The following is a 25,457-nucleotide window of genomic DNA, read 5'->3' as shown; positions in this document are numbered from 1 at the left end:
CCAAGACCACGCCCCTAGCGACCAACGAGCCAATGGAGGAGGGCCTTGCTGGTTGCTAAGGGAAACCTCTAGAAGCAAGATGGCAGCCGCCAGCCAGAGAAGCCCAACCTCCCGCCTGCAGCGCCGGGACTCGCAGGGGCGACCGCCGCAGGACGGTAATGGCTGCAGGCCCTGCAGGGCCACGGGGCGAGCGGTCCGACTGCCCTGCATCCCCTACCGGGCCTCCGTAGGGGTAGGAGGGAGGCAGGCAGAGTCCCGGAGCCGGTTCCGGAACCTGCGGCCCCGATCCCAGCCGGGCTACCCACGCGCGTCTCCAGGAGCCCGAGCTGGCACCCCCCGAGGCTTCGTCGCCCCGGATCCTGGAAGGGGTGCGCCTCCGTGTCGCTGGTGCTCCGCGGGGTGGGCGGGGTTCGTGGGGCCTGGAGACCAGGCCCGGAGAAACCCCACCTGGACGCGCGGTTCAGAGGAGATTTGATAGGAGCCGTTCTTAGAATCAAAGAAAAGGGACCGGAGTGAGCCCCGAGTCCGTGCCACTAGCTTCGGGTAGAAGCTGATCCTCTTTACGGCGGGTGCAGCAGTCTGGTAACGCCCACGCTTCTTTATAACCGCTACCCCCAAGTTGTGCCTTGAAAACACGGGGGCTGCTGGGGAGGGGGCCCTGTCCTTTCCAGAAACTGCCGAGTTGGGAGTTGGGGGATGGTGCGCTCAGAGTGGCAAGAGATGAACCTGGGCAGGCCCTCCTTGGATGCAAGGTGGGTTTTGACCTGAGGGGACAGGAAGCCGCGGGAAAGGGTCCCTGAAGGGAATTGGCAGGGCCAGCTACTTCCCACACTGTGCCCTCACCTTCTTCTGGCTAATTAGGCACAGCTCAAATGTCCCCTCTTCAGGAAGGGTCCCGACCCCCCCATCAATCCCTTCCCACGCCACCACACCTCTCAAGGACCCAGCACTCACGTGTTCTAGCCCCCCTTCCACTGGGTCTGCTTCTCTGCACTGAGTGAGCAGGGGATCCTGGTGTTTGGTGCATAATGGAATGAAGGAGTGGATGCATGGACAGTAAACAGAAAAAGTCCTGACCCCCAAACTGCACCTCTGGGCAGCAGTACTGGGGAGTTCCCAGGAGGTGAAGTACTCACACACCTTGAGAGCCCCCCAAGGGGGCTGCACACTGTCCTGTAATGCCCCCAGACCGTGCCCCACCTGGGTGTTTGTTAGACGTCAGTCAGGTCGCCTGTGTCACATGCTCACCTGTGTCTTCTTTTTAATACTCAGGTTACGGTGTCTACACATACCCAAATTCTTTCTTTCGATATGAAGGAGAATGGAGAGGAGGAAAGACACACGGTAAGAAACATCTGTGGCCTCTTCCTGCAGCCGCCACCTCACAGGTGGCATTTCCTCAGGGAGCTTGGGGTGGGCAGGTGGCAGCAGTGCCAGCCACACTGGGCCCTCATGCTCTCACTGTTGTCGAGGAAAGGCCATTTCCTGCGGCACTGGGGCTCGCAGAACAAGACACCCTTATACTGCCCTAGTGGCCGGTAACATGGCTAGGCAGGGGCACCGGGGTTGCAGAAGACCCCTCAGCCTGCCACCTTCTCACGGGCAGGGACAGCTACGAGTTGGAAACCCTCCGTGGAGTTAGTTCGTCTTTGCCAAAGTGGAAATAAAGGCAGTTGCCTTTATGGTTTATTTCTAATGATAAAGAGCTTACCTGCTTTTGCAGAAAGTCACAACCACAGAGGAAAGTCCCAGCGGCTGTCACTAGGAGGCCTGGCTGGAGGCAGGGCCCAGACTCCCACAGCTCTGCTCACACAGTTTTATGTCTGTTTGGGGTTCTCCCTGTTCACATCCTTGGCCCATTTTTCTGCTAGAGAATCAGTCTTTTGGTAATTTCTCATATGCGCTCTTGTTGTATCTGTTGGCCGCCCATATTTTCCATATTTTTAAACTTTTGAGTTTCATTGTAGTGTTTTTACCATATAGACATTTCTCACTTTTGTGCTGAAATCTCTGACTCGTACTCCAGGCCCGGCATGAGGCTCGTATCTGAGAGTCTTGTCAAGAGCTTGGCCCGGACACACTGGGTCCACTGTTTTAAATGTATTCTCAGTGTCACCCTGTGTCCATAGCCTCTCTCCTTCTGCCCCTGTGTGGACAGAGGTGAGGTGGCCGTAGTGTTCTCTGCCCCCCACCCCTCCACCCAGAAAGTTTGAGGGCGGGGTCTCTTCTGTACTTTCAGTGGCTCTGCAGTTATTTTCTGGCCAGGACAGCAGGATGCTTGCTCACATGCCAGGAATGTTTTTATTGATAAATGTGTATGCGGGTGAGTTTGCAGAGAGCAGCGTTGGGCAAGAGATGGAGCCACACACAGAAGCTGAGCCCTTCGAAGCCTGGCCACGTACGGGCACCAGCAGTCACTCCCCACCGCTGTGTGACTTCACGTTACGATTTCTTTTACCAGGTCGTGGGAAGCTGCTGTTTAAAGATGGAAGTTATTATGAAGGCGAATTTGTGGATGGAGAGATCATGGGAGAAGGCTGCCGGCTCTGGGCCTCGTCAGGTTAGCTGTGGAGTCGGCGGCGGGCTTGCCGACTCCTTTCTCGTAAACCATCTCTGGTGTAAGGTGGTCCCTTCCTTCTGGATGCAGAAGGTGCCTCCATCGGTAAAGTAGGGACCCCTGAGTTTCCCTGAGTTACCTTCTAACAGCAGTGTGCCATCCTGTAGCAGGACGACTGCTTGTGCTGCCCACTGCTTGGCCAGGGGCTGTCTCCAGACCCTCAGACCCTTACAGGCAAGCGTGGTGGTCAGTGCTCAGTGGAAGAAGGCTCACCCATGGGCTTTGGGGCATGATGATGCCCACAGAGGGTCAACGGAGGGTGGAGTCTACACTCACATGACCGAGGGGAGGGGATTGGCCGCCCCTGCAGGAGCGAGATAGCAGGTCCAGACCCACCTGCCACATTTTCTCATGAGCCAGAGTCAGAAATGAGATAACGAGACTCATCTGTTCTGACGTGGCACCTGCTGCCACCGTTGCTTAAGGGACGGGCAGGAACTAACTGTGGTCCCTCAGGGGATATGGCAGACAGCTCTGTCCCTGAATGGCCGTCTCTCCCCGCCTTGTCCACCCCAGGGAACACCTATTCTGGACAGTTTGTTTTGGGAGAGCCCCAAGGTCACGGCATCATGAAGTACAAAGCCGGCGGACGTTACGAAGGGGAGCTCTCCCGCGGCTTGAGAGAAGGTCTGACGTCCGCCACGTCCCAGGGTTTGCAGCCACGCGCCAGGCGCCATATGAGGCAGGGCACCTGGATGCCAGCACGCCTCCTGGTACCAGACTCGTGGGCTTGGGTAGCCTCAGGGACCTGTCCGTGAACAGGGAGGCTGGTATCCACTCAGGCCCGAGAACCCCTGCCCCGGCCTGCCTGACTTTGGAGGGGGGGTGGGAGGTGACAGAATGCTCCTCGCTCCGCCCTCAGAGCTGTCTCTTCTAGTGCAGTGTGTGGGACTATGCCTGCAGCCTGGGTCACGCATCTGTTAGCTGCCACTGTGTGACAAGCCACCCAAAACCTAGTGGCTCCAAACGACCGCCATTTTATTATTTGCTCGCAACCCCAGGGTCAGTGGTTGGGCCTGGGCTCAGCTGGACGGGTCTTCCGACCACAGGGCTGCAGTCACAGGGTCCTTGCTGCAGCATCAGGGCTCCCAGGGACCGGCAGCACATACCCTGTTGGGGCCTCAGCTCAGTCACGTCCCCCTCCTTCTGCTGAGAGGAGTGCGGAGGCCACATGTGCGGCAGGCGGACTCTGCTCCAGGAGGACGGGGCAGGCAGTCAGCTGGGCCCCACGGCCAACGTGCTCACGGTCCTGGAAGAGCAGCCACCCCGAGGCAGCAGAGCAATCACAGCGCATCCGAGCGGGGCTGTGGCTTCTCTCCTTCTGTCCAGTGCCTGTCCACAGAAGAAGGCGGAAAGCCCTCATACTTGCAGACTGTCCAGAACCAGAAAATCCCAAACACACGCTGCAGGCGTGTTGTCACACATGTCTCCTCTGCCTTCAGACCCAGGCCAGCCCCGCACAGCCGTAAACAAACTCCCGGCAAACAGATCTTGGCCGGTAGCAGCGCTGCCCCAGCCAGACTCAAAGCCCTTCAGCCTCAGTGGGGGGGTTGAGGGACCCCTCTGTGGCAGCCCTCCCACCCTCACTCAGGACCTTTGAGAGACAGACCCCAGAGCCACTTCCACTGGTGTCGCGGCTGCTGGCGCCGTCCAAAATCAAACTGCCCCTTGGAAGGGTGGCCGGGGTGGGGAGGGTGCTGAGTCCCGTGGCCTGGGTGGTGACTTGACCTCCTCCAGGGGGGGTCTGCCCAGCAGGAGGCCTGAGCTGACACTGGCCTCTTGGCTCCTTCGCTAGGACATGGGTGTCTGGTGGACCAGGACGGGCAAGTGTACCGGGGGTCGTTTCACAACAACAAGCGACACGGCCAAGGGCAGATGGCCTTTCAGTGAGTGCGCAGCCCCTGCGTCCTGTCCCCCACCCCTAATGTCCAGTCGGTAAAGTACGGCTGTGTTTGGTGTGATTCTGCACTTTCTCCCTCGGTGACTGGAATTGCTTATTTGTATATTTAGAGACAACGTGACCCCGCCCCCAATAAAATACCTCATGGGAAGGATGGGGGGTGGGGGGTGGGGTGCAGCCTCTGAGACTTTCTTTCCTTCCGGCCGCAGGGCTGGACATCAGGCCTCAAACTCCTGGGCCAGTTTCTTGTGCAAAATCCTGCCATTTGAATTTGTGGGTTTGCCCTTTCTTTTTCTTCTCCGTTGTCCTCTCCAAATCCTGCAGACCTGGGGGCTGGTGGCCGTGTCCTCGTCAGGGCTGGCGTTTGTCATCACGCCCCGCCGAGCGCCCAGGCCGCCTGCCCCCTGCGCTGGCCCTGGCACGGCAGCAGCTCGCGGCCATCTGCTCAGGGCCTATTTCTGCCGCAGCCCGGTGGTGCGTGCTGAGCCCGGTCGGAGGGGCCGGTCTGAGTCAGTGCCACCACCTGGCTCTCCCCCGCCTGAGAGCAGCCTCTGCGTTTGTCCCTCAGGAACGGTGACAAGTATGATGGCGACTGGGTTCGGGACCAGCGTCAGGGGCACGGGGTGCTGTGGTGCGCAGATGGCTCCACCTATGAGGTAACTACCTGCGAGTTTCCTGGGGCCCAGGAAGGGCCTGGCATTCTTGTGGGTGCAGCTCGTGCCACTCTTCACCCTGCGAGGTAGGGATGGTGACAAATGGAGGCTTAAGGAGCTGGTTCCTGAACCGCCCCCACAACCCTACACCCTCACCTGGGGGTGAGGTGCCTGCCACCTGGGGAAGCATTTCTGATGAGAAGTGCCGTTGGGCCCAGGTGCCCCCATGTCCTCGCGGGCTCTGCACCCATTCCCCTCGTCACCGCAGCAGGTGCTATCTCTTGGGTCTGGCAGTGGGTTTTAGGTGCTACACGTGGGTGAAGGGCACATCGAAACCCTTTCAGGTCCCCAGAATCCATCAATTTTTCTTTCGCTGGACGCTGGTCTGTGTGTCAGCCAGCGAAGTGCAGCTGGTGGCCAGAGAGTGGCTGGGCAGCCCTCCCTGGAAGTCATCATGTGCGCGGAGACCTGAGTGCTGACAAGGAGCTGCTCCTTGGAGACTGCGGGGAAGGGCACGCAGACAGCAGGAAGGGCAAGCACAGGACTCTGAGGCGGGAGCCTGCATGGTGGGGCCTGGGCCGGAGGGCAGGACAGGGAGGGAGGTCCCCTGGGGTGACGCGTGGGCCCTGAAGTCCACTGTGGGTTGGAGTTTTATTCTGAGCAGCAGAGGAAGCTGCAAGGAATTGTTGGTCTGACCTTTTGTTTGAAAGGTCCCTCTGGCTCTCACGTGGAGGGCACTGTGGTCAGCAGGAGGCGCTCGCGGCCTGTGTGGGTGGCTTGCAGCTAAAGTCCCTGGATGTGCTGACTGAGTGGGTATTGAGTCCAAGGCCCAGGAGAGGCAAGGGGGCTCCTGAGCCAGGTGGGAGGGATCTAAGCAGGAGCACCAGCAGCGCACCAGGCAGCCACATGGAAACTGCTAACTAGTGAAAGGTGGCGACCCCTGAAATGGGTAAAAGCAGAAACACGGAGATAACAAATGTGGAGTTGGCCCAGGAGACCCCTGAAGATGGGGCCAGCTGCATCAAGGGCCCAAGGGCTGCTGCACGTGGTGACAGTGCAGAATCGGCAGCACCAGGACAGTCCCGTGCATCGGACCCTCCCGAGTGTCCTGGGGCACTTACGGGGAGAAAAGGACCTGCTGGGGTCTTCGAAGGCCCAGCCAGTCAGAGAAGCCCATGGCGGCCCGAAGGTCCCCATGTCTCAGAGCCTCAGGGCTAAAACACGAAACTTAATTGTGTGGGTTGCAGAATTACGATGTCAGGTGAATTCACGTCCTTGCCCGGTTTCTCGGGTGAAAGCCAGAGCAAAGCTTGGGAAGGAATGGGCCTGTGAGATGAGGGGGGAAAAGCTCAGCCTCTCCACGACCCGCACCCTGCAGAGCTGGGGGGGTGGCTGCAGCGTGTTGGCCCGGTGCACAGGAAGCCACTGCAGGTGCAGAGAACCGCACCGAGGGCAACCCCTGCACCTGAGGATCTCTGAGTGGACTCACTGGACCCGGGTCTGGCAGCAAGCAGCCTGTGTGGACAAAGCCCAGCATGGCACCAGCTGGCAAACAGAAACCAGGATCTGGTACCACAGCACAGAGCAGCAAAGGGTGGGCTTGGGGCTTACATGGTAAATTGGTGACGGGCGCAGGGCCCTTGTTGGGATGGGAGTGCAGTCAGCTGGGCTGCGAGCACACAGAGCTTCCCAGCGTGCCCTCTGCCCTGCTGGTAGAACACAGTCCTGCTCAGTGAAACCACCATAGGCCACTCCCGGGACGGCGAACCCATCCAGCCTGTTTCCTTAAGGTGCTCATGGGATTCCGCATCCACATTGCCACCGCTCTGCGGACCTGGGCAGATGCAGTGGCGGCTCCTGAGCCCATTTGCAAATGCTGCCATGACCCGCCAAAACTCCCAAGGGGGACGTCCTTCTGTCCTCATTGCACCAGCCTTTGGGGCACACTGTGGGCACCACAAACTCCAGCGGCCACGTAAGGAACCCAGTCGGAACCTTCCTCCTGCCATCAGCCACCCGCACTATTCCTGGAGTCGTCCCCACAGTGTCCAAGCCACAGCTCGCGGGGCTGGGCCGACTGTGGGAACCAGCTTTCTAGTGTGCAGCACAGGTGCCGGCCACTCGTCTTGTTAGGTGTCACGTCCTCGGCTCTTCACATCATCAAGTCTCCCAACGCCCAAAGGGAATTGAAGAAACCGAGGCACAGAGGAGTCCTCCCAAACCAGGAGTGGCAGGGCAGGACTGGCAGAGAGCTTCTGGTCCCTCCAGAGAATTACGAAAGGCTTTGCCCCCAGCACAGCTCCACCCCCGGAGGCCAGTCTGTGCCTCGGCCCCCTGGCCACCTCCAGGGGCGGCTCACGGGGCATCAGTGTTCCCAGCACTTTGGGGCCCTGCTCGGGCCTCCCCTGCTAATCGTGGTTCAGTGGAGGGGGTGGGGCCGTTGGAGTGCACTCCACACGCCCGCCTGGCCGGGCGCCCACCGCCTGTCGCCCGCCACCAGGGGGCAGCCCACCCCTGCCAGCGGGCATTGGCTTCTCGTTAATGACAGGCTGCACTTGGGCTGGGGGATGCCCTAGACCAGCTTGTGAGGAGGCGGCATTTGCCCTGACAGTGGCCCCCTCGGTGTCACAGGCCACACTGTCCCTCTTGGCACAGAAGCCTAGTCTTCCGAGTCACGTTTCCAGGGATTCAAGCCCCGTCGGCCTGTGTTTCACACAGCTTGTGATGCTGCCCCCACCTTTCAGAGACTCAGCCGCAGATGACCTGGCTGTGACCTGAGGCCCTGAGTGCTGCCAGCTGGACACACCGTCCCCGGGTCGTATTGGTGGCCCAGTGGGAGCACTGTCCTGTGTGGACAGGCCTCTGTCTCGGGCGCTTGAGTCCTTGTAAGCAAGGGTGGGAAGGACTGAGGACGCCGCTGTCACCAGCAGGACAGACGGTGACCAGAAGACCTGAGCCTGGCACACAGTCCTAAAGGGAAGGCCAGCTCTGGGGTCAGCTCCGAAGTCCCGGGCCCTCCGTCCACCTTTTTAAAACGGCTTCTAGACGGGTGTGGACGCAGGGCGACAACCGACTTGTGCTCCGGTCTCAGCGCAGGCCTTTCAGTGCTGTGGGGACGCCTCCTGGGCCCCACCTCCAGCCTCAGGTGTGGGGGTCACCTGAGAGCCATGGAGTCCCTAGAGGGAGTTAGGCGCCACACCCCGAGATATGTCTCCCTGAGGGCAGCTGTCCCTTAGGCTTCCCGACGCAAATATCTAGCCCCATTTTTGAGAAAAATATAAAATACACACAAAATTTACTATTTTAATCATTAAGTGTACAACTCAGAGACATTCAGCACTCACCCTGTGCAGCTGTCACCACCACCATCTCCAGAACTTTCCTTCTTCACAAGCTGAACCGCTGTTCCCGTAAGACACTCACTCCCCAGCCCTCCCCCAGACCCCGGCACCATGTCCCACCTTCTGTCTCTGGGGGTTGGACCCCTCCAGGGGCCTTGTATAAATGGAGTCAGGCGGTACTTGTCCTTCTGTTACTGGCTTATCTCAGCACAGTGTCCTCAGGGTCCATCCTCACTGTGGCCTGTGTCAGAATCTTCCTTCTTATGGCCAAATACGCTCCCACTGTGTGGATGGACACGGTTTGCTTGTCTGCCCGTCCATCCATCCATCCATCCATGGACGCCTGGGTGGCTCACCTCTCGGCGACTGAATGACACCGCTGAGGACGTGGGTGTACACGGACCTCTTCCAGACCCTGTGTTGACAACTTTGGGGACACACAGAGTGGGGTTGCTGGGTGACGCCATTCTGTTTAAGTTTTGGGGACCTCCACACCGTTGTCCCCAGCGGTGGCACCGTTTTACCCTCCCGCCCACCGTGCACGGGTCCCCACTTCCCTCGTCCTCGCCAATGCATGTTGTTTTCTGTCTTTTTGAAAACAGATGGGTGTGTGCCCTCCTGACAGTGACCATATTAAGAGCGGAGCCTGCTCCTCCGCGGCCACTGCCGCTGTTTCGGAGACACTGTCTCCAGTCCCTGGCAGGACTCTGCTGCACAGGTCCCTTGCCCTCCCTTTCGGATGTCTCCCTTGGCTGGGCCACCAGCGTGTATAGCCACTGTCCTGGGGGCACGTGCTTGCTGCCATGTCACCGCCAGGCCATGTGAGGTGTCCGTGCACAGCTGGTCTCTCCCCTCACAGCTTGCGCCCCAAGGCAGGGCCATGGCAGCCTCCACTGCACCGTCCTCCACACCAGGTCACCTCCCCACACTACACACCCCCCCGGCACACTGCTTTCTATTTATTTCAAGGTAATTTTATTTTCTGAAAAGACTAGGACACAATGAGTGTGTGGGTGCTGTATGTTGGAGCTCCCCCTCGGCCACCGGTGACATCAGCCTGACCCTGGGGACGAGCCATTCTGAAGGTGCTCAGGGGGACGTGGAGTGGGGTGGCCAGCACCCCAGAGAAGGGCCTGTGAGTCTGGCGGTGGACGGCCACCCTCCCTCCCAGGGGCAGGTGGGCCCTTTGCAAAGCCATCTCTGCCACCCAGTTGCCAGTCCTCCCTGATGCAGAGCTTTATACTGAAACTTCAAAAAATTAGTCCTGGAAAAATTTATTCCTGAAAATGTTAACATCTTTCATCAGAAAATAAAACCAAAGAAGCCAAGTGTCTGCCCTGCTCCAACGATGGCAATTGCACACTCGGGCTTGGTGGCCCGGGGGCGTAACCCCTTCATCTTGGAGCCCGAGAGTGTCTCCTGCCTCTGCTTCCCCCACACCCCGTGTGCGGGTCGCCTCGTGTCCTGGCGTGCGTTATGCTGCACGTTCTCTGCTGCCTCGACCTCCGTGGGACCTGGCGACGTGTGCCCGGTGCTGGCAGGGGCAGTGAGCTCACCAGCTCCTCCCGAGGCCGTGGCTGCAGGTTGGCGACCCCCATGGACACGGCTGCCCCTATGGGGGCAGTGTCACTGGGGGAATCTGTGTGGAGCCCATAGCAACAAGCAGGCCGCCTGGCGGGATGGAAGCAGCTCAAGCTGGTCAGAGAACCGTGGCACTGGATTGCACATCGAGCAGAGCCCACCTGTGTGACTGCGGTGCAGTCCCCGGCTCCGTGCGATTGGCTGCGTGTCTGTGTTGTCTTTCCGAGGGATGCCTGCTGGGTGGCACACCTGCCAGGCACACAGAGCAGGTGGCTGGCATTGTGTGCCTCTTCACCTGGCGCGGGCTTCCAGCCTCCCCGCTCCTCCCCTGTGAGTCTGCAGGAATGCCAGGGGCCTCCATGTCCCCAGGTCACCGTCCTCGGGCCAGGCGGCCCCAGTCCAGCAATGTGCGGCTGTGACCTCGGGCGCATTGAACACAGGACCGTGAAACGCGTATGTGGGAGGAGGGGTCTGGGCTCCTGGGTCATTGTGGGACCAGCGCCCCGCCCCATGTTTCCTGTGGGGTTCGGGCATCAACAGTGTCAGACACGTGAAGGCAGCTCATGTTTGCGTCAGAAACACTTGGCACAGTTCGCACTTTGGAATCCAAGCAACTGAGGATCAGGAGCGTGGATACTTGACCCTGCTGATACTGAGAAGTGTCTGGAGATGGGTGGTAAGGGTGCCCAGCCCATGCCACCAACCGCTGCCACAAAGCTGGAGAGACAGGGCCCAGCAGCTGACTGGGGCCACATCCTCACACATGGCCTGTCCCCAGGCCACCCTACCTGGTCTGTGAGCCCATGGCCTCAAAGAAAGTCCTCAGCACTTCTGGTGCGAGGTCTGGCAATGTTGGGGTGGGTTACTGGCGGAGGCAGACCCGGGAGAGGGGCCCTGGCTCCCCAGGGAGGGCTGGAGGGGAAGTGACTGATGGGAGGGGCCGGGAGATTCTGAGCCAGGTGGGGACTAGGCCCCCCTCATGCCGGGAGAGCGGGGGCGGGGGGCACCACAGGCACAGAAGTGAGTCCAATAATCGCATAGTAACTTTTCCCTCGGGGAGAAAAATAGCATTGATTAACTGCAGGATGCCTCCTGAAGTGAGAAGTGTCAAGTACTTACTTCTCCCAATGTATTCAAACCCGGCTGCAGTGGGGAAGCACTCAAGGATTTCCCCTCATCCCAATTCATCGCGACAAAGTGTCATCCAAGAAGTGGGGACGGTCCAGACTTGCAGCTCAGCCTCAGCCACTTGCGACAGGAGAAGAGCCTAGTGGGAGATGCAGAGGCCGAGCTGCACCCACCTACCTGCCCACAGCATCACCCCCAGGGTCCTGGGGTCACCCCAGCAACTGCAGGGTGACACGGTGACCTCACCGTCACCTGCGAGACCATCTCCTAACACTGGAGCCGTCCCCCTCAGCCTTGCTTTATTTGCGGTGTGGACATAGGCCCCAGGCAGTCCCCACGGGCCCTGTCACGGGCCCTGTCACGGGCGTCTCCCCACGCCCGCCGTTCCTGGGGCCTCCCCTGGGCGGGAGGAGGAGAGAGGGCAGTGGCGCGCGCGATGCCCTGCCCGCTGGCCCCCAGCCTCTGGTGAGGAGCCCACGCCCTGGTGCTGTTTCCTCATTAAGACGTATTCATCCATGTCTGGTCGTGCGTCAGCCAGCTGAGAAAGGTCACAGTTTTCAAATGTAGGATTTGTGACGTTGACTAGAAGAGTGTGCGGTTGGGTGGTGACATTGGTCACGGCAATGTGTGCACCCGGTTAAGTTCCCCATTGAGCCCTGGATATCCGCTCGCCTACCTCTGTGCCATGGGCGCAGAGTCGGGGGCACACGTCCTTGGTAACCGAACCACGACTGCACAGGGGCCCGACACCACTCAGCCCCTGGGGGGTGTAGCGGGCTTCGAGGCCTGATGGGCACACTACGGCTCCACGGGCAGCTTTTCACCGGCTCAGCCGGGTGGATCCCTGAGCCCGCAGGCTGCCCTCCGTGGCTGTCACCTGCTCACCTCTGCCCCTCTTTCCTGGCCGGCAGCCAGCCGCTCTGCCTTCCCTCTCTCTTGCCTGTCACAGAGGGCGGAGCAGACTGGAGGGCCAGCAGAGACGGGAAATGGCCATTCTTGTGGGACTATGACACGGACCCGTCGCGGTCAGTGGGCCCAGTGGTCATCGTGCTGTTTGGAGAGGCTTTCAGCCTGTGCTCACTTGAGCCCCACGTTGTCCTGATAGAGCCAGTAAATGCACGCGCCAGTCCGTGGAGGGGTGACTCTGCCTCCAGGAAGGTCACGTCCCTCGGACCAGATCAGACACACACGTGCCACAACCAGGAGAAAGGCAGGGAAAGGAGCTGATGAAGGGCTGCATGACTTGCTTCCCATCTGGCGGGAGCACTTGGAGTCCCAAGATGGAGGACCACGAGAATGAGGCGGGGTGAGGCCCCATCTGTGGTACCCCGGAGTGGCAGGGAGCGGCGACCCCATGTGTGGACATGCGGTACCCCGGAGTGGCAGGGAGTGGCGACCCCATGTGTGGACGTGCGGTACCCCGGAGTGGCAGGGAGCGGCGACCCCATGTGTGGACGTGCGGTACCCCGGAGTGGCAGGGAGCGGCGACCCCATGTGTGGACGTGCGGTACCCCGGAGTGGCAGGGAGCGGCGACCCCATGTGTGGACGTGCGGTACCCCGGAGTGGCAGGGAGCAGCGACCCCATGTGTGGACGTGCGGTACCCCGGAGTGGCAGGGAGCGGCGACCCCATGTGTGGACGTGCGGTACCCCGGAGTGGCAGGGAGCGGCGACCCCATGTGTGGACGTGCGGTACCCCGGAGTGGCAGGGAGCGGCGACCACATGTGTGGACGTGCGGTACCCCGGAGTGGCAGGGAGCGGCGACCCCATGTGTGGACGTGCGGCGCCCCAGTACAGCAGGGTGCAGCTGTCCGAGGTCGGTGCAGAGTGAGCTCCGGAGCCAGTTTCCATCTGCACTCCTAGCCTCCCACCTTTCTTGGCAGCCTTGGCACCTGGCCCGGCCCCAGGGCCCCAGCACACGGCACAGGACCTGACGGAAGACTGCCGGCCGCTGTGCTGGCAGGTAGCACACTTGCCCCGCACAGAGCGGGCGCGCACATGGCAGCTCCGCTCAGGGAGGGCGGACAGCGCAGGGCACTGGCCCTCTGCTGCGTGGCCGCCCTGGCCTGCGGCACCGGCCCTCTGCCCAGGCTTTCTCTGGGGCCCCACCACCCCCGGTGCCTGGGCGGACACTGAAGCACAGGCTTTCTGTGCCCCGACTCGAGCACAGAACCAAAGCCTCCCAAAAGGGCGTGAATTTCTAGGCAAAAGGGTGAGGGGGTGTTGGGGTGGTGAGTTCGGCTTGGCTCATACGGGTCTCACGTGGCTGTGAGTTCCATTTCCTGAGTCAGAGCTGGTAACTTCTCAGGCCCGGGTGGTGGCGGGAGGGCAAGGGTCCTCGAGTAAGGAAAGTGGTCCAGCAACTTCTGCACCATAGGCGTTTCCCGCCGCTTCCGGCATACGGTGTCTGGGGCGTCCTGCCCTCCCAGGGCTGTCCCCATCCCAACTTGGGGACAGCAGCTCAGCTCGGCCCAGGATTCTCCACCACCGCCCAGCGCCCCCATCATCAGCCCTGAGCACTGCTGCCCCCGCCCCACCCCTGGATGCCACGCACAGACACACAGGCGCCCACAGCACATGCACCGCCCCCATGCGGGCACTCGCGTGCACTGTCACCCGGGCTTGGGAGCCCTAAGCACCCACAGATGCTGCTTGGAGGCTGTGCTGGGCCTGGGGATGGTCAACTGGTAACTGGGGCAGTCGCCCTGCTGCTGCTGCTGCTGGGTGGGCCTCCCTCCTCGCCAGCCCAGGAGGGTAGCACAGGGCCCAGTGGGTTGGCTGGTGGTCCTCAGTGAGTCCTCAGGCTGCGGGACAGCAGTGCCCCGCCTCCACCTGGGCTTGGCCGGTGCCCGCACATATGAGCCACAGGTTAGGGGACGTGGAGAAACTACCTGCAATGTCAGCGTGGGTGGCACTGAGTATTCCAGACACAGCCAGTGTTTGGGCTCAGGAGGCATGAACTGTCACAGGGCTGACCCAGCTCCCTGGGTTTTGGGGCTGGAGTGATGAGGCTACCCTGTAGCTCCAGGATAGCCAGGAGCCATGGCCTCCGGTGGGAGGCAGCCATGCCTCTGCCCACCTGGCAGCCGCAGCTGGCAGCCCAGCCCCTCCTGAAGCCGCGAGCTGTTGTGTCTCCACCGCTGACAGGTGCCCACAGGGGCTGCTAGTCGTCTGGTGCTCTGACCTGGAGGCTGAGCTGTGCTGGGCCACACGAAGGCCGGCCTCGGCTGCACTTCCTCCCCAAATCTCTTCCCCAAGCCTGTGGCTGGAGTTATGGAGACCCAGGGTCCCCCTGTGGGCAGCAACCCCCAACCCAGCACCGCCTGCAGCCCAGCCCCAGCTGCTGAGTGGCCTGGGGCCCACTTGGAGGGCAGGGCAGGGACCCAGGGCCCAGTTAGCTTCTGCAGAAGAGCGAATAGAACTGAACGTGCCTCTGGCTACATTTTCTTCTAATAGGAGTAATTCATAGTCAAATAAAATACCATTACGATCTTGAAATTTTCCACAAAAATAATTTTCCTGCTATTTTACATTATTCTTCCACCCTGTTGTGCGTGTGTGGTTTAGAAAGAGAGGCTTGTTGTGGGGGAGGCCACCTTGGGGGTGCAACGAGCCAGCATTCCCTGAGGGTGCCGCTGTGTGGGTTCAAACTGTGTCTTTAATTGGCCTTTCCATTGTCAAGGAAGGAGCACCCGCTCCTGACTGCCCTCCGGCCGCAGGTGGGGTCTCCTTTGTGGCCCGGCATAGATGCGGTATCTGTGTGTGAAAGGGTTTTTGTGCTGAAAAGTGTGCCCTTTAGAGCCCGTTTTTGTTTGAATTTTGTATATGTGCTGTTGTTCCCAAACTTCCTGGCTTCTTAAAATTCAAAGGGGAGTGCATTTTTGCAAAGCAAATTGGATGCATTCAAATGCAGTGTAATTTCTCAGCCCTCGCCCCCCCGGGACAGCATGGTTTTCCAGCAGCCTCCGGTCCCCAGGGGCCCCTTGGAGCCTGGGAGCCCAGAGGTGCTGTGCAGGGTGGAGGCCGCCCCTGGCATTCACCCTCTGTGAGAACCAGAGCCTGTCTGAGGCCTGTGCTTCTATCTATAGGGACAGTGGCACAGCGACGTCTTCAGTGGACTGGGCAGCATGGTCCACTGCTCCGGGGTCGGCTACCATGGGATGTGGATCAACGGCCGCCCAGTGGGTAGGTGTGCGTGGCCCCTCCCCCGCCTTCCTGTGGCCCTTTTGAGGTCATTTGCCTGCATTTTCTCTCAGGTGGCCCTGGGCAGTCACACGGGAGGGTTGGACAAGGAGGTGTTGGGGGGACAAAGATGAAGTGGAATCTAAAATCTCGTCCCTTCTTAGAAAACTTGTTCCAGTGTGGTGTCAGAGGGGCTTGTGACATGCAGGGACGCCCCGTCAGACCTTAGACCCAGCAGGACCTACTGTGGGCAGGGCTTCCCAGCATGCAGTTCTCCCAATCAAGGGGGTCCCCCCCCTGGGGCCCCGGGCATCTGGGCCCCGTCAAGGCCTCCATCCACGCGCCCCCCAGCTCTCTGCACTGTGACATAAGCACCGGTGGCCTGTGGCCTGCAGGAGCCTCTGCTGGGGGTGTGGGCAGCCCCCCCCCCCCGTGTTGCCCCCTGAGCATCAGGACAGCCTCCCATTGGACGAGTCCAGGGCGAGGGTGCTAGCCCCTTGCACCTCAGGTGGGCCCTGGAACCCATGGTGGCGGGAGGCCCTGGGGCGCTAACAACTGCCCCAGCCCACGAGAGCGCCTCCTGAGACGGTGGACTCTTCAGTGGGGATGAAAGTCCTGGGGGAGGGGTCCTGGCACCAGGGACTCGGGTCTTGGGGTGCATGGCCACCCTGCAGCCTGGGTTAAGGGCTGAGCCCAGACACCCCTCCCTCAGGCGGGGCTCTGGGTCCACCAGGAGCTTCTTACTAATATCAGCCTGGTTCCACCCACCCCCAAATTTGGGGTCCTATCGGAATACCTGGGTATAAAAACCTGGGGCAGGAGGTGGCCTCACTTCCTCACAGCAGGGGTCTCAGGCTGCCGGCTGCCCTGGGGCTCCCCCAGCCAACGTGGGCCCTGGTTCCCAGTCTGGGTACCTGGTGTCTCCGCAGAGCAGCACAGGGCTGCCCCACCAGCACCTGTGACCCTGGACACTCTCGCAGTTGGCGAGTCACTGACGGAGCTCCAGTTAGCCTCTCAGTCGAAGCTCGTCCCAGGTTTTGCCTTTAAAGAGCCTGGCTGTGCTGCACCAGACGTCATCACTATTGGGGTCAGGGACTCAGGGCAGCAGACACTGCGAAAATGACATCGGCAACTGCTCTGACCCCAGGACGTCTCCGCAGGTCCTTGTGGAGCAGGAGACCTGCACTCAAAGGGCCATCCTGGGGCAGGTGGCCACAGCGCCTCATTGGCCCACACCAGGGAACGCAGGCCTGAGTCCCGACAGCAGGAGGGAGGCCGTCTGCACAGTCCACGGTGTGCAGAGCTGACTGTGTGCTGCAGCTCTTGGCCGGCCTCTGCAGTCCCTCAAATACAGTCCAGTCAGTTCCAGAAAGAACTGCTTCACATAATTACAGCTCAAAAAACTTGGACGGAGGGGGCCGCAGATGTGGCGGCCGTAAGGATGGGAAAACTGAAGCTGTGCCTGCAGGTCCTGTGTGCATTGTCAGTGTGAAATGCAACCAAGGAGCGGATCCAGAAGCCACCAGTGAGACCAGAGCAGTCCCCACACGTGCTGCACGCACTGCCTCGCTGGTGGCTGACAGTGGGCTTTGCCTCCACCCACACTACACCGGGTGGTTGCACTGGGGCTTGGGGCGGGTGCAAGGGCGTTTATGTCTTTGAGGAAAATGGGATAATGAACATAGTACAATCTGGAAAAGGTTCATGTGTTTATCTGAAGAACCCACACCATGAGATTTTCTCCCGAAAATTGGAATGATGACAGTTTCAGGATTGGCAAGAAAAGGTTTCATGGTTTCTTGGTTTCTTGGTTTCAGCAAGAAAAGGTTCTAGATTTAAGAAAATTGCATATCCACTGGGACTGGCCACCGTAGGAGCAACTGTTGGTCGCCCAGTTCAGCCGATAATAATTGCAAAGGTAATGGGGAAAAAGGCATATGCTACATACGAGTCAGCAAATTCATGAAGCAGTTGAATCATTTTGGACAAAGCAACAACAACAACAACAAAAAGACTCATGTCCTGAACCTAAAGTAAAAACGAAGCCAGGAAACTCGGCCAAAATAGAAATACCTGCGAAAACAACTGTGACCTGAAACGGTCAGTGGCTTTGCCAACAGACCTCGCCTCTGAAACAAAGACCAAATCGGAACCCACCTCAGGAGCCTGGCCCCGAGCTCATGCCACGGCAGCCCCAGCCAGAAGGTGCGTACGTGTGCAGCACGAGAGGCTGAGATAGTCCACACAGAACTACAAGATGTGTGACAATGACGGGAAAATCCTGCGATGGGTACTGATGCACAGAGTATAATTTAAAGCAAGTTTTCCCCTCACATCTTCTGTTGTATAGTCTGACCAGTCTCATGAGTGATAAAAACACAAACAGCAAATACAACCCAAACAATATTTAGTGGTGACGAGGCAGAGGTAGCAGTATTAGGGTACATCGGATGACTTTTAAGGGTGTTTATAGAAAAACAGAAAACAGCACATAGGAACACTTACAACTAAAATCTGAAAACCTATGTATGTGTATATATAGATACTCTACTTACATATATGAAAGTCTGACAAGTTCACGAACTTGTTGCAGCGATGTTGCTAACCTTTTTTGATATCAGAGGGATTATTCATTATGAATTTGTAGCAACTGGACAAACAGTTAACCAAGTTTACAATTTGATGCTGAAAAGGCTGCGTGAAAAAGTTAGGTGAAAACGACCTGAACTTTTCACCAACAGTTCATGGCTCTTGCATCACGACAATGCACCAGCTCACACGGCACTGTCTGTGAGGGACTTTTAGCCAGTAAACAAATAACTGTATTGGAACACCCTCCCTCCTCACCTGATCTGGCCCCCAGTGACTTCTTTCTTTACCCGAAGATAAAGGAAATATTGAAAGGAAGACATTTTGATGACATTCAGGACATCAAGGGTAATACGACGACAGCTCTGATGGCCATTCCAGAAAAAGAGTTCTGAAATTGCTTTGATGGGTGGACTAGGCACTGGCGTCAGTGCAGAGCTTCCCAAGGGGAGTACTTCGAAGGTGACCGTAGTGATATTCAGCAATGAGGTGTGTAGCACTTTTTCTAGGATGAGTTCACAAACTTAATTGTCCGACCTCGTACACACATTTACTTGCTTTAGCTTCTTGTGATTAATGTCAGCTCAATTAGGATGGTGTGTGGAAAGATACGTTCTGTACCCCCCCCCTTTTCTTTCACTTCCCAGTGCTGGAATGAAATATCCGTATTTTACGACAGAAGAAAATAATAACACTGACCCTGAGAACGGGGTCAAACGGGGTCACCACCCTAGTCCTTGGGCCACTTCTCCGTGAGGCGGCAGCCGGTTGGATCTCCAGCCTTTGCAGCCATGTGCGTTGTAACGGTTTGGGCAGCACTCCTCCCAGGTGCAGGGAGCCCCCGGCTCAGGGGTCCGACCCCTGTTAGGGAAGTGGGCAGGCGGCGGCCAGCCACATACTGAGGCGACCCTCTGCTCTCTCCCAGCACAAGCCACGAGGACTGTGATTTTGGGTCCAGAGGTGATGGACGTGGCCCACAACTCCTCCTTCACGTTGCAGGTGGAGCTGCAGCAGGACAATGGCGAAGTGGCCGAGAGTAAGTGTCTCCAGGATGACAGCAGAACTTTCCAGAAAGATAAGTAGGTGTCAGGTTCTCAAGCAACAGAACGCAGACTAGGTGCCACATGTGGCTTCTGGCAGCCCTGATGCTGGCGCCGTTGACTGTTCAGGTCTCATGGCGGGAGCCTTGGCAGAAGGGACAGGAGGCATGCGAGCCCTCCCACTGGCAGGACGCAGCTGTATGTGGGCACATACGTGTGTAAGCATGTGCATGTGTGTGAGCATGTGGCCTCTATGGCGGTGTGTGCGAGTGTGCACACCCGCGGTTGTCAGGCACCTTACAGAACCTGAGGACAATGCCTGCAGTGCTGCGTGCTGCATGGGCCAATCTCAGCCTGATGAGGGGAGAGCCGCTCATCCTCCGGGGGAACCAAGCGAGGACAGGTTTCCATCTGTCTGGGCGGACTTTTCAAGTCACCTGATCAGCCCTGCCGTGATGCAGCGGGTGGACACTGACTCCTGGAGCACAGCCTTCCTGCCCAGTGAGCGAGTGCCCGCTGCAGAGAGGGCTGGAGGCCCGGCCAGCAGTGGCCCCACACGATCACCTGTGCCACTGCCGGGGGCGGGGCCAGCCATTGATGGACGCGCACCGTGATTCCTAATGCGCATTCTTCCCTAGTTCAGCAAGCTTCAATGAGGAAGCCACAACGTGTACGTAGCCCACACCAGATTGAATTCGTCACAATTGGTTTAACAACTTTATTGCGGTATCATTTACATACCATAAAATTCATCTGTGTTAGTGAGTCCACAATTTTTAGTGCATTTACAGAGTTGGGCAGCCATCACCGCAGCACAGTGCGTTTTTAGAACATTTGCTTCACCCACCAAGACCTCTCGCGCCTGCTCACACCCCGTCCACATCCACAGCCCCACGCAGCCAGGACTCCACCGTCTGTGGACCTGCCTTTTCTGGACAGTTCGTATGAGTGGAATCGTGCATTGTGTGGTCTTCTGCACTACTTCTTTCACTTGCGTGAAGTTTCCAGGGCCTGCCCACGTTGCAGCGTGTATCGGCCTCCTTCCCTCTGCGGCCCAGTCCTCTCCTTTCAGGCACACACCACACCCTGTCACCCACCCACCCGCCAAGGGACACCTCGCTTGTTTGCACGGTTACCTGCTGTGAACGCTCGTCTTCAAGCTTTTGTGTGAACGTATGTTTTCATTTCTCTCAGTTATATACAGATATATAGTTTGTGTATATACCTATGTATATAAAATTCTTTAAACTTTTAGAGAAACTGCCAAACTGTTTTCCCAAGTGGCTGCACCATTTTATGATCCCAGCAGCAGCCCGAGGGCTCTGGTTTCTCCACACTTGGTGTTCTTCACGGTCACAGCCCTGAGGCTGTCAAGTGGCATTGAGTCGTGTCTTTACCAGACACAGGGCTATTCAGGTTATCTCTTTCTTCTGAGTGAGCTTTGCTGTTTTGTCCAAGGACTTGTGTTCATTTCATCTAAGTTGCCAGATTTATCACATATGCTTGTTCATGCTTCTTCTCCCTTTAATGCAGTGATATCACCTCTCTTGTTCCTGATGTAGATTATTGGTGTCTTCTTTCTTTCCTTCCTGACTAGTCTGGCTAGAGGTTATCAATTTCATTGATAAACAAGCAACTTAATGTTTTCTGTTGTCTGTTTCATTCATTCCTATTTTTATCTTATTTCCTTGCTTCTGCTTACTTTGGGTTTAATTTACTGTCCTTTCTCTAGTTCTTAAAGGTGGAAACTAAGGTTATTTATTTCAGACCTTTTTTTTCTAATATAGGAGTCGATTGCTATAAATGTCCCTCTGAGCACTGCTTTAACTACTGCATTCCACAAATTGTTATATATTGTGTTTTCATTTTCATTCAATTGAAAATACTTTTTGACTTCCCCTTTGATTTCTTATTGGACCCATGAGTTAGTTAGAAGTGTGCTGTTTCATATCCAAATATTTGGAGATTTTCCAGAGATCTTGCTGTTGCTGATTTCTAATTTAATTCCATGTGGTGAGAGTCATACTGTGTATCTTGAGTCCTGTTAAATTAATTGAGACCTTTTTTATGGCCCAGAATATGGTCCATTTTGGTACATATTTTGTGTGCACCTTGAGAAGAATGTGGATTCTGCTCTCATTGTTTGGAATGTTCTATAAATATCAATCAGGTATATTCTGTTGATGTTGTTCGAGTTTGCTATATTCTTGCTGATTTTCGGTCTGCCTGTTCTGTCAGTTATTGTGTGTTGAAATCTCTGATTATAACTGTGGATTTGTCTGTTTCTGCTTTCATTTCTGTCAAGTTCTGCTGCATCGTTTTGATGCTCTGTTATTAGGGGCATAAACATTTAGGATTTTTGTGCCATTTAATTAATTCACTCCTTATCGTTGTGAAATCACCTGCTTTGTCCCTGGTGATAATCTCTGTTCTGATATCTACTTCCTGTGATGTTAGTACAGTCACTCCAGCTTTCTTCTGACTGGTATTTGCATCCTTGTCCTATTGGTGTGTTTATGTTTAAAGTGTGCTTTTTGTAGGCAGCATGTTTTTGGGTCTTGCTTTTTTATCTAGTCTAACCATCTCTGTCTTTTCATTGAAGTGTTTACACTATTCACATTTAATATAATTGTTGATATAGCAGGTTCAAACTTACCATTTTACTATTTGTTTTTTATTTGCCTCAGCTGTGTGTTCCCCTTTATACTCTATTCCTGTCTTCTTGGGTTATTGAGTATTTTTATGATTCTGCTTTTCCGTCTCTGTTGGCTTAGTATTTGTAACTCTGTATTTTGCTGTTTAGCAGCTTCAGGTTTACAAGCTACACCTTTAACTTTATCACAGGCTGCACTTCTTCACGTATGGGAACTACAACAGTACACTTCTTTTTCTGTGCTCTCACTCTTTATGCTATTTCTTTCATACATTTTACTTTCGTGTGACTAATAAACTTCATGATACATAGTTATTATTTTTGTTTAAACAGTCATTTATTTTTTAAAGAGTATTTAACACAGAGAAAGGGAAGTCTCATCTCTTTAGCCTCCGAGTTGCCACTTCTGCCTCTTCTCCTTCCCTCCAGATTCCCATTTGGTACGATTTTCCTTCTGCCTGAAGGACTTCACCTTTTAACATTTCTTCTCATACAGGTTTTCTGGTGATGAATTCTTTCAGCTTTCGTTCATCTGGACATGTCTTGATTTTACTTTTATTTTTTACTTTCATTTTTACTGTCTCCTCACCTGAGGGAGTTTTCTGGGCTCTGCTCGGATCCCCTCTCTGCACCCACCCTGCACGTTCTCTGAGGCAGTGACTGGGCGACATGGGGTCCACACCGTTTGTTCCCATCTGTCAGGGACCACTGTGCTTGCCTGATGTCCGGAACCTTGAGAACCTGTCACACTGTATTTCATACAAGTTCTTTCCAGGTATAGAGCCCTAGTTCATTTTCTAGTATGTCCACAATATCACTCCATTGTCACCTTATCTGTGATGTTTTCAGTGACAAATCTGCTGTTGTCCTTACCTTTGTTTCTCTAGAAAAACGTGGCCCTTTTCTCCAGCTTCTTTTGAGGTTTTCTCTTTGTTCATGTGTTTGAGCAGTTTCATTTTAATGTGACATGGTGTAGTTTTTTTCATGTTTCATACACTTGGGATCCATTGAGCTCCTTGGATCTGTGGGTTTACAGTTTTCATCAAAGGTGGGGATTTTTCAGCACTTATTTCTTCAAATAATCTTTCTGTCGCATTCTCCTCTCCCGCCTCTCTTTTAGGGATGCCAGTTATTCTTGTGTTGGCTGCTTGCAGTTGTCTCACTGTTCATGGGCTCTCTTTCCCTCTCTCCTTCCCTCCCTTTTTTTCTTTTTCGTCTTGATGATTCACTTTGGATCGTTTCTGTGTTTTCAAGTTCATGAATCTTTCTTTCTGCAGTGTCTCATCTGTCTTGATCACATGCAGTGTATGTTTCGTCTCATACTTTTTATTTCTAGAAATTTGACGTTGTTCTTTTTTTAATATCTTCTGTCTCTTCTTAATTTTGGGACAACAGAATACAGTTATAATAATAACTTTGAAAAACATCCTTTTCTGCTAATTCTAACATCTGTGTCATTTCTGGATCGGTTTCGATTGATAAGAGTGTCCCCCTCGACATGGACCATTCTTCCCTGCATTCTTTGCGTGCCTGGTAATCTTTGATTGGGTGCCAAACATTGTGAATTTTACTTTGTTGGGGGCAGGATATTTCTGTGCTCCTATAAATATTCTTGAGCATTGTTCTGGGTGCAGTTAAGTTCCTTGGACACAGTTTCAGGTCTTGCTTTTATGATTTGTTAGGTCTGGAAGAGAGTTCATTCCAAAACCAATTAGTCCCCATTCCTGAAGCAAGACCCTTCTGAGAACACTTCCCAGGGTACCATGACTCTGAGTTCTCCCAGCCTGGCTGACAGGACCAGTACCACTCACCACCCCAGGTCAGCCCCGGGCCTGGTCCCTCTTTCTCTTGGGCCATTCCTCGCACTCTGCACTGATCTGTGCTCTGCCGTCCACCTGAGGGCCCCGCAGACCACAAGGATCCTCTCCCTGCTCTGCTCCTCGAGCTTTGGGCTCTAAGACTCCTACTGTGCACCCGTGCTCCACACATCCAGCTCTGTCTCCTCACCTAAGGGAGTTTTCTGGGCTCTGCTCGGATCCCCTCTCTGCACCCACCCCGCACGTTCTCTGAAACAGTGAGCGGGCAACATGGGGTCCACACCGTTTGTTCCCATCCGTCGGGGACTACTGTGCTTGCCTGATGTCCAGGACCTTGAAAATCACTGTGTCACTGTATTTCATCTGCTTTTTTGGCTGCTTCAAGTAAGAGGGTAAATCGGTTCCACTTACTCCATCTTGACCAGAAACGGAAGCTGATCAAACCACAGTTAGGTTTTTATGCTATACTTGACTCCATTTCTTTCCAAGTCAAAGTTCTTCCCGTGTTTGCCCAGCCGTGTCTCCTTTTCCAGATCTCAGCAGCTTGAGAGGCTGGACGACAGGCTGCGCTGGTGCTGGTCAGCGGTTACTGTTTCTCCATCGGCCTCTGAACCCAGAGTCCGTGTGACCGGCTGTGTGCACCGCGGGGGGTAGATGAGAGGGATGGAGCCCATGCCACAATCAGGGTGGGAGATGGGTACTGAGCAGCGATGTGTCCCCTGGCGACCAACCCACGAGGGAGGCAAGCCTCCACGTGTCTGCTTGTGGCCGCACCCTCGCCCATGCCCCTGTGAGGCCAGCAAGGAGACACCCTCCCAGAGGGACGGGCCAGTGCCAGAGGTGCAGCCGGCGCCCTGGGGCCCAGAACTGGGCTTGGGTCAGGGAAAGTGTGGATGGCTCAGCCGAGCGCAGGAGGAGGAGACTGGGAGGTGAGCGGAGAGCTCAGGTTGGACATGCTGTGAACGCTCCTCCGATGCTTATTGCTCTGAGCCCCTGCCCAACAGGACGAGGGTGGGGGGACACCAGGTCCGTGGGGCTGTTCCGTCCTGCTCCTTGGCACAGTCCGCTGCTCTCTCCTGAAGGTGAGGACGGCCGGGTTTTGAAGATTTCAGCAGGCGTCAGGTATGTGCAGCTGCCAGCCTACTCAGAGGTCAGCTTCTTCAAAGTGGACAAGGGCAGCCGAGAGGGGCCCATCCAGACCCCATTGTGAGTAAGGGTGACTGTGGGTGACACACATGGGGGGTGGGCGAAGGGGGGAAGACTGTCCCAAACTGCTCCACCTGGGGCCCTCCCCGCATCACTCCTACCCTGGCGCTGGGGACACACCAGTGACCGCCAGACACGACATGCTCACCCACAGTGGGTGGCAGGCAGAGTGACAGGAGACAGGGAGGGATGGGCTGCAGCACGGTGTCAGGCGGTCCCAGAACAAGACCCCTCCCCGTGCCTCCCTGCTTCCTTCCCACACCGTAGTCCCCCAGTGGCCACTTTGGGCGCTTGCTCCTCCCTGGAATGGCCCTGGCCACCGTGTCCCCGCAGTGTGGTGTTGAGCTGAGCCCAGCCATGTGTGCTCCCTTCACAGTGGGTTTGAGTGCATCACCTATCCTCTGTCAAGCCCCATGTCTGGGGCCCCGGAGCTCAGCGCTGCCCCAGAAAGTGCCAGCACCGGTTCACCTCTCCCCCAGGGAGATCTGGAGGTGACGATGGGATCAGATGCCCTGTGTGACCAGGAGGACACCCCTGGCACCCTGTCCGGTGAGTGGAATTAACCAACTGGCACCAGCTCTCAGGTCCATGTGGTGACAGTGGGTGCCCCAGACCTCGGGCAGAGGAAAACAAAGTAGACCCTTGAGAAGCCAGGCACAGTGGACCTGGGGGAGACAGACGTCCCTGGAAGATGGTGCCCAGGCCCCAGCAGGACTAGGCCGGAGAGCAAGCAGGACCCTCTTCCTTGGG

General features: G+C 56.4%; 1 protein-coding gene and 1 pseudogene across 3 annotated transcripts in view; both read left to right on the top strand.

Annotated features, from left to right (window-relative positions):
• Positions 1 to 33: 33 nt before the first annotated feature.
• Positions 34 to 25,457, top strand: part of MORN1 (MORN repeat containing 1) — a 56,010-nt gene continuing 30,586 nt past the window's right edge. The window contains exons 1-10 of one of the 3 annotated variants that reach the window (XM_033113371.1): positions 34 to 155; positions 1,273 to 1,344; positions 2,462 to 2,560; positions 3,134 to 3,244; positions 4,413 to 4,503; positions 5,086 to 5,173; positions 15,309 to 15,405; positions 18,917 to 19,027; positions 24,584 to 24,707; positions 25,084 to 25,256. In XM_033113371.1, coding sequence (XP_032969262.1) covers positions 80 to 155; positions 1,273 to 1,344; positions 2,462 to 2,560; positions 3,134 to 3,244; positions 4,413 to 4,503; positions 5,086 to 5,173; positions 15,309 to 15,405; positions 18,917 to 19,027; positions 24,584 to 24,707; positions 25,084 to 25,256 — 1,042 coding nt within the window. In that variant the 5' untranslated portion in view covers positions 34 to 79. The remainder of the gene's footprint in view (positions 156 to 1,272; positions 1,345 to 2,461; positions 2,561 to 3,133; positions 3,245 to 4,412; positions 4,504 to 5,085; positions 5,174 to 15,308; positions 15,406 to 18,916; positions 19,028 to 24,583; positions 24,708 to 25,083; positions 25,257 to 25,457) is intronic. The other 2 variants (XM_033113372.1, XM_033113373.1) reach the window with 2 other exon arrangements.
• On the top strand, positions 15,668 to 17,667 carry LOC117027494 (uncharacterized; annotated as a pseudogene).

This window comes from Rhinolophus ferrumequinum, chromosome 9 (genome assembly GCF_004115265.2).
Source record: "Rhinolophus ferrumequinum isolate MPI-CBG mRhiFer1 chromosome 9, mRhiFer1_v1.p, whole genome shotgun sequence".
Taxonomy (NCBI): domain Eukaryota; kingdom Metazoa; phylum Chordata; class Mammalia; order Chiroptera; family Rhinolophidae; genus Rhinolophus; species Rhinolophus ferrumequinum.
The sequence above is the reverse complement of the archived record's forward strand: the minus strand, read 5'-3'. Positions and strand labels throughout refer to the sequence as shown.